Source organism: Molothrus aeneus, chromosome 9, assembly GCF_037042795.1.
Source record: "Molothrus aeneus isolate 106 chromosome 9, BPBGC_Maene_1.0, whole genome shotgun sequence".
Lineage (NCBI taxonomy): Eukaryota > Metazoa > Chordata > Aves > Passeriformes > Icteridae > Molothrus > Molothrus aeneus.
Genome location: NC_089654.1, coordinates 28,125,838 through 28,139,210, shown reverse-complemented (window position 1 = coordinate 28,139,210; position 13,373 = coordinate 28,125,838). Strand labels below are relative to the sequence as shown.

The 13,373-nt window shown below is 63.6% G+C and overlaps 2 protein-coding genes across 2 annotated transcripts in view; both read right to left on the bottom strand.

The window, feature by feature from the left end:
• Window positions 1-391: 391 nt before the first annotated feature.
• On the bottom strand, window positions 392-8,027 carry KIAA1614 (KIAA1614 ortholog). Its single transcript, XM_066555949.1, has 9 exons — window positions 7,433-8,027; window positions 6,828-6,891; window positions 5,506-5,655; window positions 3,668-4,899; window positions 3,462-3,591; window positions 2,219-2,423; window positions 1,742-1,854; window positions 1,444-1,628; window positions 392-1,068 (listed from the first exon to the last, which is right to left on the bottom strand). Exons 1-9 carry the CDS (start codon window positions 8,025-8,027, stop codon window positions 875-877), a joined length of 2,868 nt encoding a protein of 955 aa, XP_066412046.1. The 3' UTR covers window positions 392-874.
• A 3,073-nt stretch (window positions 8,028-11,100) lies between these two features.
• Window positions 11,101-13,373, bottom strand: part of XPR1 (xenotropic and polytropic retrovirus receptor 1) — a 115,327-nt gene continuing 113,054 nt past the window's right edge. The window contains exon 16 of the mRNA XM_066555193.1: window positions 11,101-13,329. The gene's annotated coding sequence lies outside the window, so the exon portion shown is untranslated. The remainder of the gene's footprint in view (window positions 13,330-13,373) is intronic.

The window sequence follows — 13,373 nt, the reverse complement described above, 5'->3', positions numbered from 1 at the left end:
ATTTGCCAGGCATCACCATCCTGGTTTTTGAGACATAAACAGCATCTGCAGTTTCTGGGGTCACCTCAGCATTGTGGGCAGCTGTGCCCAGATGTGGGGTTGCTGCAGACAGCTGTGCCCAGATGTGGGGCACCACCATGCAGAGGGCAGCCATTGCTGCTGGAGACACTCCACAAATGTGTTTTGCCTTCCATGGCTGGAAAAAAGAACCCCTCAAAATCCCCATGGAGCCCTGCAGGTGGTTGAGCCCCCCCACCTGCCTGCCCAGGGCCCCCGCAGCACCACAGCAAGGTCAGGAGGTGGCTGGTGGAGCAGCAAGGCCATGGGAAAACAGGTAGCAAAGGCCACAAGCACCAGCCCAGCCCCTCCATGCCACAAGCCAAGGGCACTGTTCTGTTATTGCAGAGATGTATTTTTGGGTTTCAGTTTGCAATAATTTAAAAGAACCTACCAGCCCTCCAGCACAGGGTGGCAGTGCTGGCAGGAAGCCCCTCTGTCTCCTGGGGTCACAGAGATGGGGTGTCCCCATGCTGGTCACCCCAGTGCCCATCAGGACAGACGCACCCAGCTCTGTTGGGGCCAGGCTGTCCTCTGTCCCCCACACCTGGGCAGCTCCTGGAGACACCGGGATGTCCTTGCTCCCACACTCTCTCCCGGGGGGACAAGGAAAGCCACTGCAGTGGAGCCGGGCAGGTCCTGGCACTGCGAGGTAGCTTGGTCCATGCCATTCTGCAGCATCCTGGGGCATCAGTGGGATATCGTCCTCCTCCCATCCCTGGCACATGTTCCTCCTCTTGTCACTGGGACATCCTCCTCCTCCCATCCCTGGGACATGCTCCTCCTCTGGCCGGGCTCGGCAGGAGCGGTGGCGGGGCTAGCGCGGCGCGGGGCGGTGCCGCAGCACTCGCAGGGACAGGCTGTCAGCGCGCAGCAGCAGCTGCCGGAGCCCGGCCAGCCCCAGCCCCGAGACGGCCGCGCCGTTCACCTGCAGGATCTCGTCCCCCACGGCCAGAAGCCCCGCGTAGAGCTTGGCCGTGCCAGCATCCGCCATCTCCTGCACGTAGACACCTGCAGAGGGAACGGCTGTGGCTGAGAGCCCGGGGGCTGCACAGAAACAAACCTGTGATAAACAGCCTTTGGTGAGGGCTGTGTGTCCCAAGCCAAGCGCTGATGGACACATGGGATTGATTGTGTGATGGCAGTGTCCCCCCTCCTGCATCAGCTCTGCAGCAATGGAGCAAACCCCTGCACCCACGCCCGAGCTCACCCCTGGGGTGGGATGGGAGCCACCATGGAGGGATCAGAGTGTGCCAAAGCTTTGGGATGTCCCACAGTACCTGTGTCCAGCAATGGAGCAACCCCTGTACCCGTGCCAAAGCTCACCCCTGGGGTGGGATGGGAGCCCCCTGAAGTGTGCCAAAGCTTTGGGCTGTCCCACAGTACCTGTGTCGGGCCGGCCGTGCCCGGAGGTGACGGAGAAGCCGAAGGCGCCGTGGGGCGGCCGCTGCAGCTCCAGCTGGCTGGTGCCATCAGGGAACACCTGCACCACGCGCCCCACCGCGCGCAGCTGGCCCGGAGCCCCGATGTCCTCCACGCTCAGCGAGCGCTGCGGCCCCGAGCCCCCCTTCCTGTGGGCAGAGGGGACAAGGGAAGCTGCTGCAGCCCCTGGTGGCACTGAGCCACCACAGCATCCCAGAACAGCGTCCTGGGCGCCGCAGGGACATGCCAGGCCCTGTCCTACCTGTCAGCTGTGGTCTGGGGCAGGAGGTAGGCACTGGCACGAGGTGTCTTCCCCAGCTGGGGATGCAGGCTCTGGATAGAGGCAGCTTTTTGGGGCTGGCAGAAGGGTGACACCTGGGGACAAACACCTGGCTGAGATGGGGACAAACATTGTGCAGTACTGCAGTGCTTCACCCACTGATGTGCCAAGGGAATGGAGGAACTGGGACATCCCATACCCCTGGAGCACTCCCCAGCTCGCTGCTGAGGAGGGATGAGCATATCTGCGCTTCCACTACCACCCCTCTCTCCCTCCTTCCCCCTTCCACTTCTCTCTTGGCTCTGGGCTTTTCAAACACAGCAGGTTTGGAGTGGCTCATTCCCCCGTGCCCCCTCCAGGACTGCCTGAGCCACAAATCCATACTCAGCAACATTTCATCCCAGCCCAGCATCCTTTCCCTTGTGTTTCCCCATGGCACCCCCGCATGTCCAAGCTCACCAGCTGCAGGGACTGCAGGGACGGTGACTTCTTGACGCCGGGGCTGCCCTGCGGGGAGCCGCCTGGGGCCGGCAGCTGCTCCATGCTGTAGCAGCGGAAGCGGCCCAGGCGCTGCTTGGTGCTCTGGCTCAGGCTGCACAGGAGCTTCTTCAGCCCCGACACCGAAGCGCTGCTGCCCTTGCGGCTCACTGGCCGCCCCGGCTCCCTGGGGGCAGGAGGAGAGGCGTGGCGGTCACACACCGACGTCTGCAGGAGGACCTGCAGCTGCCTCCAGGCTGGGGCTGCATCCTGACCCACCCCGGCAGCCCCGAGAGCTGCAGCACGCTGAAATTGGGGTGCACGCTGAGATCGGGGGCAGCCTCCTCCCCGCAGCAGTGCCCCAGCACAAACAAGTTTGTCACTACCCAAAGTGACCCGAAGGGCTCCCTCCCTGTTTTCTCCATTATTTCAGGGGTTTAACACATCTCAAAAGTCCCCTGCTCGGCCCCAAGGGACCACATCCTGCCAACGGGCTCAGAGGACCCAGCACCACCTTGGAACTGTCCTGCCAGGCTAAGACACGAAGCACCAGGCATGGGGCTGGCAGGATCGCACTTGGAAAGCCCCAGGGCAGATGATTTTCCTCAAAAGGGAAGAACCCGACACCAGTGAAACGCCTCTGTCACATCTGCTCCAACATCCCTGGGCAGAACCACATGTGGGGAAATACAGCTCCCCCAAACTCAGGGGGCACATTGTAACCCCCACACTGTGGTTCCTGGGAGGTTTTCGCAGCCAGGGAGCTCAACCCAGCAGCGCGCAGTGCGGGATGCCAGGGCTGCCCGGTGTGGGATGCCAGGGCTGCCCGGTGCGGGATGCCAGGGCTGCCCGGTGTGGGATGCCAGGACTGCCCAGTTTGGGATGCCAGGGCTGCCCAGTTTGGGATGCCAGGGCTGCCCGGTGTGGGATGCCAGGACTGCCCAGTTTGGGATGCCAGGGCTGCCCGGTTTGGGATGCCAGGGCTGCCCGGTTTGGAATGCCAGGGCTGCCCGGTTTGGGATGCCAGGGCTGCCCTCTTTGGGATGCTCAGGGCTGCCCGGTGTGGGATGCCAGGACTGCCCAGTTTGGGATGCCAGGGCTGCCCAGTTTGGGATGCTCAGGGCTGCCCAGTTTGGGATGCCAGGGCTGCCCTCTTTGGGATGCCAGGGCTGCCCGGTGCGGGATGCCAGGGCTGCCCGGTTTGGAAGCCATGGTGCTCACTCACCCGTGTGCCGCGCTGCCGGCCGGGTGCCGCTGTGGCTGCGCTCCCGACATCCCGGCACCTTCCCCGACAGGATCAGCATCCTCCGGGGGCACGGCGGTGACAGGGCTGCCAGCGGGGTGCGACAGCGTCCCTGCAGCCACAGAGAGACAGTCACACGCCTGTTTCACTGGGGACACCCCCCAGCACCCCGTGCGTGGGGCTCTTACCTCTGCCCGCCCCCGGGGCGTCCTGCCCGTGGGTGTTGTTGCAGTTGTTGGTGGACAAGGCACGGAGGGGGCTCCCCGGGAGCCAGCGGGGGCTGCAGGGACTGCGCCGCTCGGCCGGCCCCGCCGTGCCCCCGGGCTGCGGTGGGGCTGCGCTGCCAGCATCCGGCTCCGGGCCCCGGGCTCCTTGGCTCGGCGCCTGGCGGCTGCTGCTGGAGAACAGCGCTTTCCTGCAAGGCACCTGGGCGCAGGCCTTCTTGGTAGGAGGGGGAGCAGGGACGTGGGTGCCTGGGATGGGGGTGCTGGTCCTCAGCTGCGAGGAAGGCTCCAGGGGCTCACTGGGCTGCTGCGGGGAGCGAGCTGTGTTCCCCGCTCCCTTGCTGCTGCGCCCCAGATGTCGATGGGGTTCCCCATCTTCCCGGCTGCTGGTTCTTCCCGGTGGTGGGGGGCAAACAGTGCCCGGACCCGAGTCCCCGTCCTCGGGGCCGCCGCTGGCCGCACACGTCCCCTTCCTGGCCCTCGGCTCCGGCTGCGGGGCAGCGCGGGGAGTTCTGTGCCCGCGACTGCGGGGGTCCCGGTGCCCCCGCAGGTGGGGGCTGCGGGGTCCGGCCTCCTCGCTGTCCGTCCGGCAGCCGTCGGAGGTGTCGGTGCTCTCCAGGGCCGAGTCCACCTCGTCGATGTAGGTGACATCCCCGATATAAGTCTCCTTGATCTTCTCGGTGTGGATGCGCTGCCGGGAGGGCAGGATCCACAGCGGGGACCCTCCTGGGCCCAGAGGCCGGATTTTAGGCTCTGTCTGGGCAGCGCCCGGCCCTCTGCCATTCCCTGGGACGCTTCTTTGTGCCGCAGGGCTGCTTTTGGCCAGGTCGGGGGCAGCTTGCGCGTCCGTGCCCCGGCCGGCGGCAGCACCAAGGAAGGAGCCGCAGGCGCTGCACTTGCCCCCGGCCACGAGGTCGCCCCCGCGGGCTTTGGGCTGGCCGGCGCCGTCCCCCGGCTGCCTGCTGCCGGCCGGCTCCGGCGAGGCGATGGTCGAGCCCAGCGCCCGCCGCTGCCGCAGCTGCAGCCGCTCCAGGTACCGCACCTCGGCGTCCCGCGCCGACTCGTCCTCGAAGCGGACGCGGGACGGGGACGGTCCCCGCGGCCGCCGCGGCCGCCCGCAGCTCGACTCCCCGCTGGATGAATCGCTCAGGCTCCCGCCGTCCCGCGGGGCGACGCTCGGCCTCCCGCCGGGCTCCCTGCCATGGGGACAGACAGACGGACGCCCTGCAGGCGAGCTGCTCGGCAAGCCTGGGAAAGCAGGGCGGGAGGGGGAAAACCCGGTGCGAAAGGAGAAAAGTGTAAAACCCAGCGCAAGGAGGAAAGTCCGGCCGGTGCTGCCCGGGCTGTGCACGGCCCTGCTTCCCTCCAGCCTGAAGCTGAAATCCGGAGGGGCTGCGGCACCTCCCTGCTGCCAGGGCTCGACCTCCATCGCCCCTTCCCTGCCCGAGGTGTGTGGTTAATCATTCCGGGAACACCACATCGCACATGACCTGGCGAGACGCCGCTGTGGTCCAGCCTCCAGCAGCGAGTTTTCCCTCCTACCAGTTTTCCCTCTCACCCAGGAAAACATTCCCCATCAGCTGGGAAACGCCATCCTCCCACCACTGATACTTCCGTGTGACCACAAACCACAACTAACACCCAAACACCGCGCTGTGAAGAGGTTGGGCACATCCCGAGTACGAGGCAGCGGGTCGGATCCCAGCTCCACACGCGTGCCTGCACACATGTGCCGGCTCCAAACCCCGTGTGGATGCGCCCCAAACCCGGCCGTGGGCCTGGGAACACCGTGGAGCACTGACCTGGGCTGCGGGACGGCGCTGGGGAGCAGGAGGATGTCGTGGCTGGCGCGCAGCGGGTTCGTGCGGGCCTTCATGCGGGCGCGCTGCAGCAGCTGCTTGGCCTGCTCGTGCCGCGGGCTCAGCTCCAGCTCCTGCCCGGCCACCGAGGCCCTGCGGCCCCGCAGCGGGCAGCGGGATTAGGAAAAAATAACAGGGATTAGACGTGCTTTAACAGTGACGGCGAGGCTGCCCTGCCCGGGGAAAGCGGGGCTTGGCCGCCGTTCATGGGCGGGCTGGCGGCCACGCCGGGGATGGCCGGGCAGGCACCTCCCCTCCCCGTGCCAGGTGAGACCATGGGGCGGGCTCAGCACCCACCCAGCTCGGGCACAGCCTCAGCACCCACCCAGCTCGGGCACAGCCCCAGCACCCACCCAGCTCAGGCACAGCCTCAGCCGAGGCAGTGCTTTGTGCCTCGGGCACCCCCGAGCTGGACAGGGAAACAGGGCAGGCACCACTTCCCATCCCTGCCTGGAGGGAGGTTTGGGGTGGCCCCCTGACCTGATTGTCTAGCTGCCTTCCCTTCCCTTGCAGGGGGCCTTTCCCCGCACCCCCAGCCCCCTCTGAGTGCAGGGTGAGGGACCTGACAGCTCTCCCTGCTGCACCACTGCTTTCCTGGCTGGCCATGGCCCTAATCCTCCTGATTAAAATAATCAGCTCAGGCAGCCTCCTCGGGAAGCCTGGCCTTAACCTCTTCAGTGCAGCACGGTGGGCACATGCTGCCCCCTCAGCAGCACCACGGGAGGCCCAGGCCTCCCCCAGGCTTTGGCTGCCCTGTCCACAGGAGGTGCTGCATCCCTGGCTCTGCCTTGCACCCCCATCACTGATCCAGCTGCCAGAGCAGAGCAGAGGCAGTGTCCACAACACTGGGAGGGTCTTTCCCCACTCACTGATCTGCCCTTTGCAGCCCCCAGTCTCTCACCTGCCTATGCCACCTCCTTATTTTTAGTCCGTACCTGTAAGGTTTTCCATTAGCCCAACAAGATTACACACTCCTGCTGCCTCGATCCTCTTAAGCACCTGGAGCAAATTTCTGTCCCATCCTCTTCCCCAGTTCCCTTCCTGCCCTGGCATCCTGGCAGGGATGTCCTGAGCTCAGAGACCAGGGGACACCCAGCTCCTGTCCCTTGTCCCACCGAAGCATCGCTGGGGCCCAGCCACACTCCCTCACCAGCTGCCCCACAGCCCTTCCCTGGAGCTGCTTCAAAAGGTGCATTTAAAATACAAGACTGGGGAGTGGGAAAGAAGGAAATGTCCATTTTTGCCCCAGGTTGGGACTGACCTACCTGCAGCCCTCAGCATCCTGCAGTGAAACCCCTGAGTCCCAGTCCCCATCGCTCGCTGGCATCTCTGAAATGCAGGAAGGACAAGGCATTAGCCTGGTTGGATGGCAGCCCCCTTCCTCTTGATAGCACCCCCCATATATCCCATCCCACCACCCTGCACAGGGCTCTCCCAGATATTTGGCTCTGGGAGATCACAAAGGAGTGGAATGTAGGGCAACAGCACCTGGCTGTAGGTGTGGGACTGTGGGGATGATGGGCATGGGGTCATCGGGGCAGATGCTATCAAAGGAGAAATTTATTCTCTTTTCTGGTGGCAGCTTGCAAAGGGACAGTGATGCCCACAGACCTGGTGTGTCCCCGAAATTTTCTCGCTTTTGCTTTCAGCAGTGAAATTCCTCACCAGGACACCAGAGGGGACTGACAGGTATCACCCATGAGCACCTCCTACATCCTGGTGCAGGGGATGGGGCAGCCCTGGGGTGTGAGGCAGCAGGGAGCTGCACCTGCAGCGTGGGAGGCTGGAGGACTCCCGTCATCCCAAAGGTTTCCCCTCCCATCAGCCCAAAGGTTTTCCCTCCCTCCCTCCCACCTTCCCAAACACGCACCGGGAGGGGCGAGGCCCAGCACCTCGTGCAGCAGCCGCCGGTTCCTCTCCACGCGCTCAGCCAGCGAGAGCCTCTCCCAGCTCTGGGCCGCGGGCACGGAGGGACGCCCCCGGTCCCTCAGCGGGCTCCGGGCCGCTTCATCCAGGGCGGGTCTCTCATGGAGGGAGGCGCAGTGCCAGGACCTGCTGCCCTTGTCCGGGGGCAGCTCGGCGCCGCCGGGCACATCTCCCCTGGCTGCCGGCACCCTCCAGAGCCCCGGGGTGCCGCCGCGGGCTGCGGGGGCGCTGCCAGGCTCGGGTTGCCCCCCGTCCAGCAGCCCGTCCGTCAGGTAGGTCCGGAGCTGAACCCGCGGCTCCACCTCCGCCTTCCCCCGCCGGGGCCGCGGCTTCTTGGGCGAGGGGCGCTCGGGGGCAGCCGCGGGGGTCCCGGGCCGCCCGCCCCGCTTCTCCTTCAGCGCCTTCACCTTGCTCTCCAGCACGGCGTGCGGGCCGCGGGGCTCGGGGCGCTCCGGCGGGGCCGGGCCGCGGCCGCCCTGGGCGTGCTGCTTGGGGGGCCGCGGCAGGCGCCGCGCCTCAGCGGGAGGGCTCCCCTCCATGGTTCCTGCGGGGATAAAACCCACGGAATGACCCTGCCCACCCACAAAGGGCATCACCGCACCTGCCCTGCGGGGTAAATGCACGCAATGCCACCGGCGTGCGCCTGGAGAAGAAGGGGACAGCGAGGTGGCACAGCATCAGGCCACCCATCCACCCCGAGCACCGACAGCCTGCCAGCATCACTGGGGAGCAGGAGGAATGGGGCAGCAATGAGGGATCGGTGGTTCCCCAAAAAGGGTGGCCAGGGGCTGGGCAGCAGCGCCAGTGCCCACCCACACTGTTCCAGGTGTCCTGGGGCACCCGGCAACAAAACCCGGAGGGAGCTGACACTTCATGAGCTAAACCAGGGCCCCAAACCTCCGCGGAACATAAATCCCTCCCGGCGGCAACTCGCCGAGGTGCCAGCAGCCAGAGCCAGCCCCTGCTCCGCCCCGGCCCCCGGGGCCACACGTGGGACTCGTCCTGCGCCCGCCTCGCCGGCCCGGTGGCGCCGAGGGGCCGCTGCCCTCCTGCACCCCGCCGGAGCATCCCGTCCCATCCCCTCCCCGTGGTGGCCCTGGAGGAGCCTCCCCCGTGGCCGCGGTGCAGAAGCATCCCCGTGGCACCCCTGGGCCCCACGGCCGCCCCGCAGCCCCTCACAGCCCCAGGCTGAGCGGGACGGGGCCACGGGCGGGATGCGAGGGCTGTCCTTACCCCCGGAGCGGCATCGGGAGAGGGCTGGGAAAGAAGGAGAAAGAAAGCGGAAGAAGGGAAGGAAGCAGGGGAGGGAAAAAAAGAAATTAAAAAAAAAAAAACGGCCAAACCAGCAAATCCCAGCCCCTCCAGCCGAGCCCGAGCTCAGCCGCTTGGCTGGGCTGTGGGGCCGTGCTGGCCCTGCCTCCCGCCCCGGCCTCCTCCTCCTCCTCCTCCTCCTCCTTCTTCTCCTCTCCGCGCACCCGGCCAAAGCCGGCCCGGTCCCCGCAGGACCACCGCGGCCACCGCCACGCTGGGGACAGGGGCTGACCCCCTCCGCCACCCAGGGAACGCCACAGGAGGGGAACCTAGCGGCCCGGGATGGAGAGATCCTGCCCCGGCCCTCCCTCAGGAACGTCCTTTGTCTGGGCTGCGGAGCGAAGCCGGGCCCTGCCCGGGGGATCTGTCCCGCATGTCCCCGCTGCTCCGCCGGCTCTCGGCACCTCCCTGCGAGCATCACACGTTTGCAGCTGTGCTAAATTCTCCTGCTTCCCGGACGCCAAATCCTGCTTGGACCCACGGCGAGCCAGAGCCGTGGAGGAGGGAGCCGAGCTGGGTGCATCCCTACACCTTCCTACCCCCAAACACGGCATGCCTGCTCACCGCACACCAACACCCCCATCCTGCCCCACTCCCGAGGCCCTGCACACCCACACCCCCATCCTGAGGCCTTGCACACCCACACCCCCATCCTGCCCCCATCCTGAGGCCCTGCACACCCACACCCCCATCCTGAGGCCCTGCACACCCACACCCCCATCCTGCCCCCATCCTGAGGTCCTGCACACCCACACCCCCATCCTGCCCCCATTCTGAAGCCCCACACACCCACACCCCCATCCTGAGGCCCTGCACACCCACACCCCCATCCTGAGGCCCTCCTGAGGCCCTGCACACCCACACCCCCATCCTGCCCCCCATTCTGAGGCCCTGCACACCCACACCCCCATCCTGCCCCCCATTCTGAGGCCCTGCACACCCACACCCCCATCCTGCCCCCCATTCTGAGGCCCTGCACACCCACACCCCCATCCTGCCCCCCTCCCCAGGTCCCCCCACACAGGACGAGGGTCCCGGGTGGGCAGTGCTCACCTGGAGGTGCCAGGGCTGCCGTCTCTGAGGGCACCGGGGCTCTGAGGGGGCCCAGGGCATCCCGGCCCCGCTCCGGCTGCCGCTTTAAGCTGTGGCTTTTGATATTCGTGATTGGTTTCATAATCCCGATCAAAAGGAAATCACCAGGATTATGAAATTGTTTTAATCCTCCTGGCTCTGGCCGCACCAACCCCTGCCAGCACGAGCAGCAAGAAATCACTTTTATCTTCTTAAAATGTCCCCGGCCACCCCAGTGGCCATGGGGCCCTCATCACAGCCAAACCTGAGCCCAAGGGCTTCCTTCCTTCCTTCCTTCCCCACAGGGGCTGACACAGGAGTGACTCCATGGGGGACAGAACGAGCATCTTCACTTGGCTGCTGGGAGGCAGGAAGGGCCAGCTGAGAGCTCTGTGTGGAAGAGCCCAGGGCAGAGGAACCACCCTCACCCTATCCCCAGCACTGTGTCCAACCTCCCCTGTGACACCAGGACCCATCCTTACCTGCAGGCCATTCCAGAAAGGGATCCTGGCTCCTCTGCCTGGCCTCCGGAGGTGACACACGCCTGGGAGATGTCCCCATGGAGCTGGGGTGAGGTGCCAAAGGGCAGCAGGAGGGCTCCTGCCACCAGGCAGGCTCCTGCCACCAGCCAGGAATGCCAGCAGGGAGCTGTGGCTGGGATTAAACCTCCGGGAAGTGGCTGCTGTGAGCAGCAACAGGCTTAGAGTGATTTCAAGGCTCTGGGCTCTCTTCTGGAGGGAGATTGATTGCAGGAGGCAACAGAGAGATTTAAAGAGCAGAATAAAAGCACAGACCCCAAACAACCCAGGGCTGGGCTGCTCAGCCTCTGGTCACACACTGTGCTGGCAGGACACCACCTTGCACTGGGGATCAGCTGGAGAGAGGCAGCCAAAGGCTCCCAAAAGGACCACGAGCCTTTGGCCAGCACAGCACAGTCTGGGCAGGAGGTTCCCCCCAGCACCAGCCCCTGGCATGTGGGGTGTGAGCTGGGCTGGTGCTGGGGGAAAGCTGGGCTGCTTCCTGTGAGCCCCTCCAACCCCTCCTCAGACAGCTCCCTCCTCCAAGCACCTCCACCTCCTCCCAGGACAGGGATGTCCTCCACCTCCAGCAACATCCCACAGCTCCCAAGAGAGCAGGAGCAGCAGGAGCCAATGCTCCGTGGGTGGATGCAGCACAGGGGTGGCACTTGGGAAGACAAACACACAGACCAGGGACAAAAGAGCCATCAGATCATTGGAAAACAAAGAGCTTGTAATAATGAAAAAAGGACAGATTTTGTAACCAATCACTTTTTCCTTTGAAAAAACACAATCACAGTAACTTTGCTGTATACAACCACCTAGAAACTATGAAACAGTATCACATTGTGCAGTATTTTTTTTTAAACCTACTTATCAAGAAGGGAATTCCACACTTCAAAAATTATATCCATTTGGGGAGGAAGGAGGAGGAGGAGACAGCTAATAGCGCAGTCACAGATACATCATGAGTCCAAGCAAGCGGCAATTCTTTGTCCTCACCTTTTCCACTGAGCCAAAACAAGAGTGGAGAAGGGGATAGCAAAAGAGAAAGGAGGGGGGAAGAAAGAAAGCACCCACAGAGGACTAATCACACTCCATAATTACTTTTGACATCTACAGGGCTTCATAGAAAGATCATTTAGACCAACACAGCGGGGAGGGGGAGAGGAAGGCGGCAGCAGGGCCCGGGGGGAACTTGGGCATTTCCACTCCGGGCCCCTCCCGAGCGCCCATCCTTGGCCACAAGGACCTACGGGATGGAGAGGTCACAGCAAGTTCTAGAAGGATGCCCAATTCCTCCTCTGGAGTGAAGAGTTTGCAATTTGGTTTACAGAGTTGTGGGACTGTCAGGCCACAGGGCACCGTGCCAGGCAGGGGCGGTGCCCGGGCCAGGGCAGCCTTTGGCTCCCACCGGGAGCAGGGCTGGGGTGTCAGCATTGGGGAGCTTCCCGTGCTGTGTCCCTTCCCTCTCCTTGTCCAGGCTGTTGCAGCAGGGATTGAAGCCCCCAGGGATGGTGACACACCAGTTTAGCCCACGGTGGCAGCAGGGGACGCTGGCCCCAAGGTGCAGAGTTTGGGATGGGGGTCATGAAAAGGAGGCAAGGTCAGATGAGGTGACAGCCACTGAGCCCAGCCGTGACTGCTGCAGAGGTACCCCAGGGATTTACCACCCTTCCCCCAGGAGCCCCAGCTCCTCTTTTCCAAGGAGACAAAACAATCCGGTTGCCTTCTGGAACAAAAACCTAAATTAAAAAATAATAATAATGTTTAAGGCAGAAGATCACCTTCCCCCTGCGAGTGCAAGGCAGAAGGGTGGAGGAGAGGACGGAGGACACGGAGCTGGGATGCAGCATGTGAGCAAAGTGGCTTTTGTGTCCCCAGCTTGCCAAGCCACGTCCCAGCCCCAGGACACTTCCCAGCACGTGGCCTGACGCTGGGGACACAGCCCCTGAAGCCCAGTGAGCAGAGCAGGGCACATCCCTGCAGGACAAGGCCAAACCCCCTGGGCTGTTCAAAACACAGCTAAGGCTTCATTCACGCTGTCCCCACCGCTCGTTGGAAGTGAAATCCCCAGGGATTGTTATCTCCTGAGGCAGGAACTGCTTTCCCTCCCTGTCTGCCACACTGGCCTGGCAGCTGAGCACCAGTACAGAGGCAGAACGAGCAGCACAAGGGTTTTTAGAGAAGTAGGAGCAGCAGGATCCAGCTGTGCTGAGATTTCCACCAGAGATCTCTCCCATTCCAAGATGTTCATGCTGAAGGCTGCTGCCAGGCCCCTTTCATTGGAATCAAACAGCAAAGACACTGAGAATGAGGAGGGCCAGGACCAGGGTTGGGAAAGGTGTAGGATGAACACCAGCTGACTTTGGGAATGCACCTGGATGAGAGAGGTAGGAGCTTACTGGATACACAAAGGCTGCAGCCAAGAGTGCTGCAAATGCATTTCTTTTAAAACATGGTGGGACAGCATCAGTTCTCCTTGGAGAGGCCCCACTCCTGCTTGCTGAGTCCAAAGATCCCAATCCTGCCCTGCTGTCCTGTCAGGAGCACACCCATGGCACATGGCATTGCCCTGCCCAAGCACAGGGACCTGGTGTTTCTGGTGACACCATCCCAAACCGACACAGGAAACCCCAGCCAGCAAATAAACTCTGGGTGCTGCAACACCGCACCCCCTGCAACCCCAAAATCCCCAGAGGAGCAGCAGGATGGAAAGCAGGAGGGAATCAGCACGGAGAAGCAAGTTCAGAGGGAATCTCCAAAAGTCACAAATGCCACAGGGCGGCATCTCCTCTCCTTAGACTGCACCATCCATGGGTTCCACCAGACCAAAGCAGCTCCACACCATCCTCAGAGCTGTACAATCCAACCTCCACTGAATCACGAGGCACAGCCCAACACCTGAAATCCACAGCTTAAAGATTTCCTCAGCTTCCACCTCCCACCCAGCTGCATCCCAACAACTAAAGCAGTGGATAAACC

Bases quoted from the DNA above. Each gene is read 5' to 3' on its own strand.
- KIAA1614 (XM_066555949.1), bottom strand. From the start codon at position 8,027: ATGGAGGGGAGCCCTCCCGCTGAGGCGCGGCGCCTGCCGCGGCCCCCC. The intron at 1,855-2,218 runs GTGAGCTTGGAC...GTTTGTCCCCAG, and splicing joins CCCTGCAGTCCCTGCAGCTG to GTGTCACCCTTCTGCCAGCC. The intron at 1,629-1,741 runs GTAGGACAGGGC...CTCTGCCCACAG, and splicing joins CCCCAGACCACAGCTGACAG to GAAGGGGGGCTCGGGGCCGC.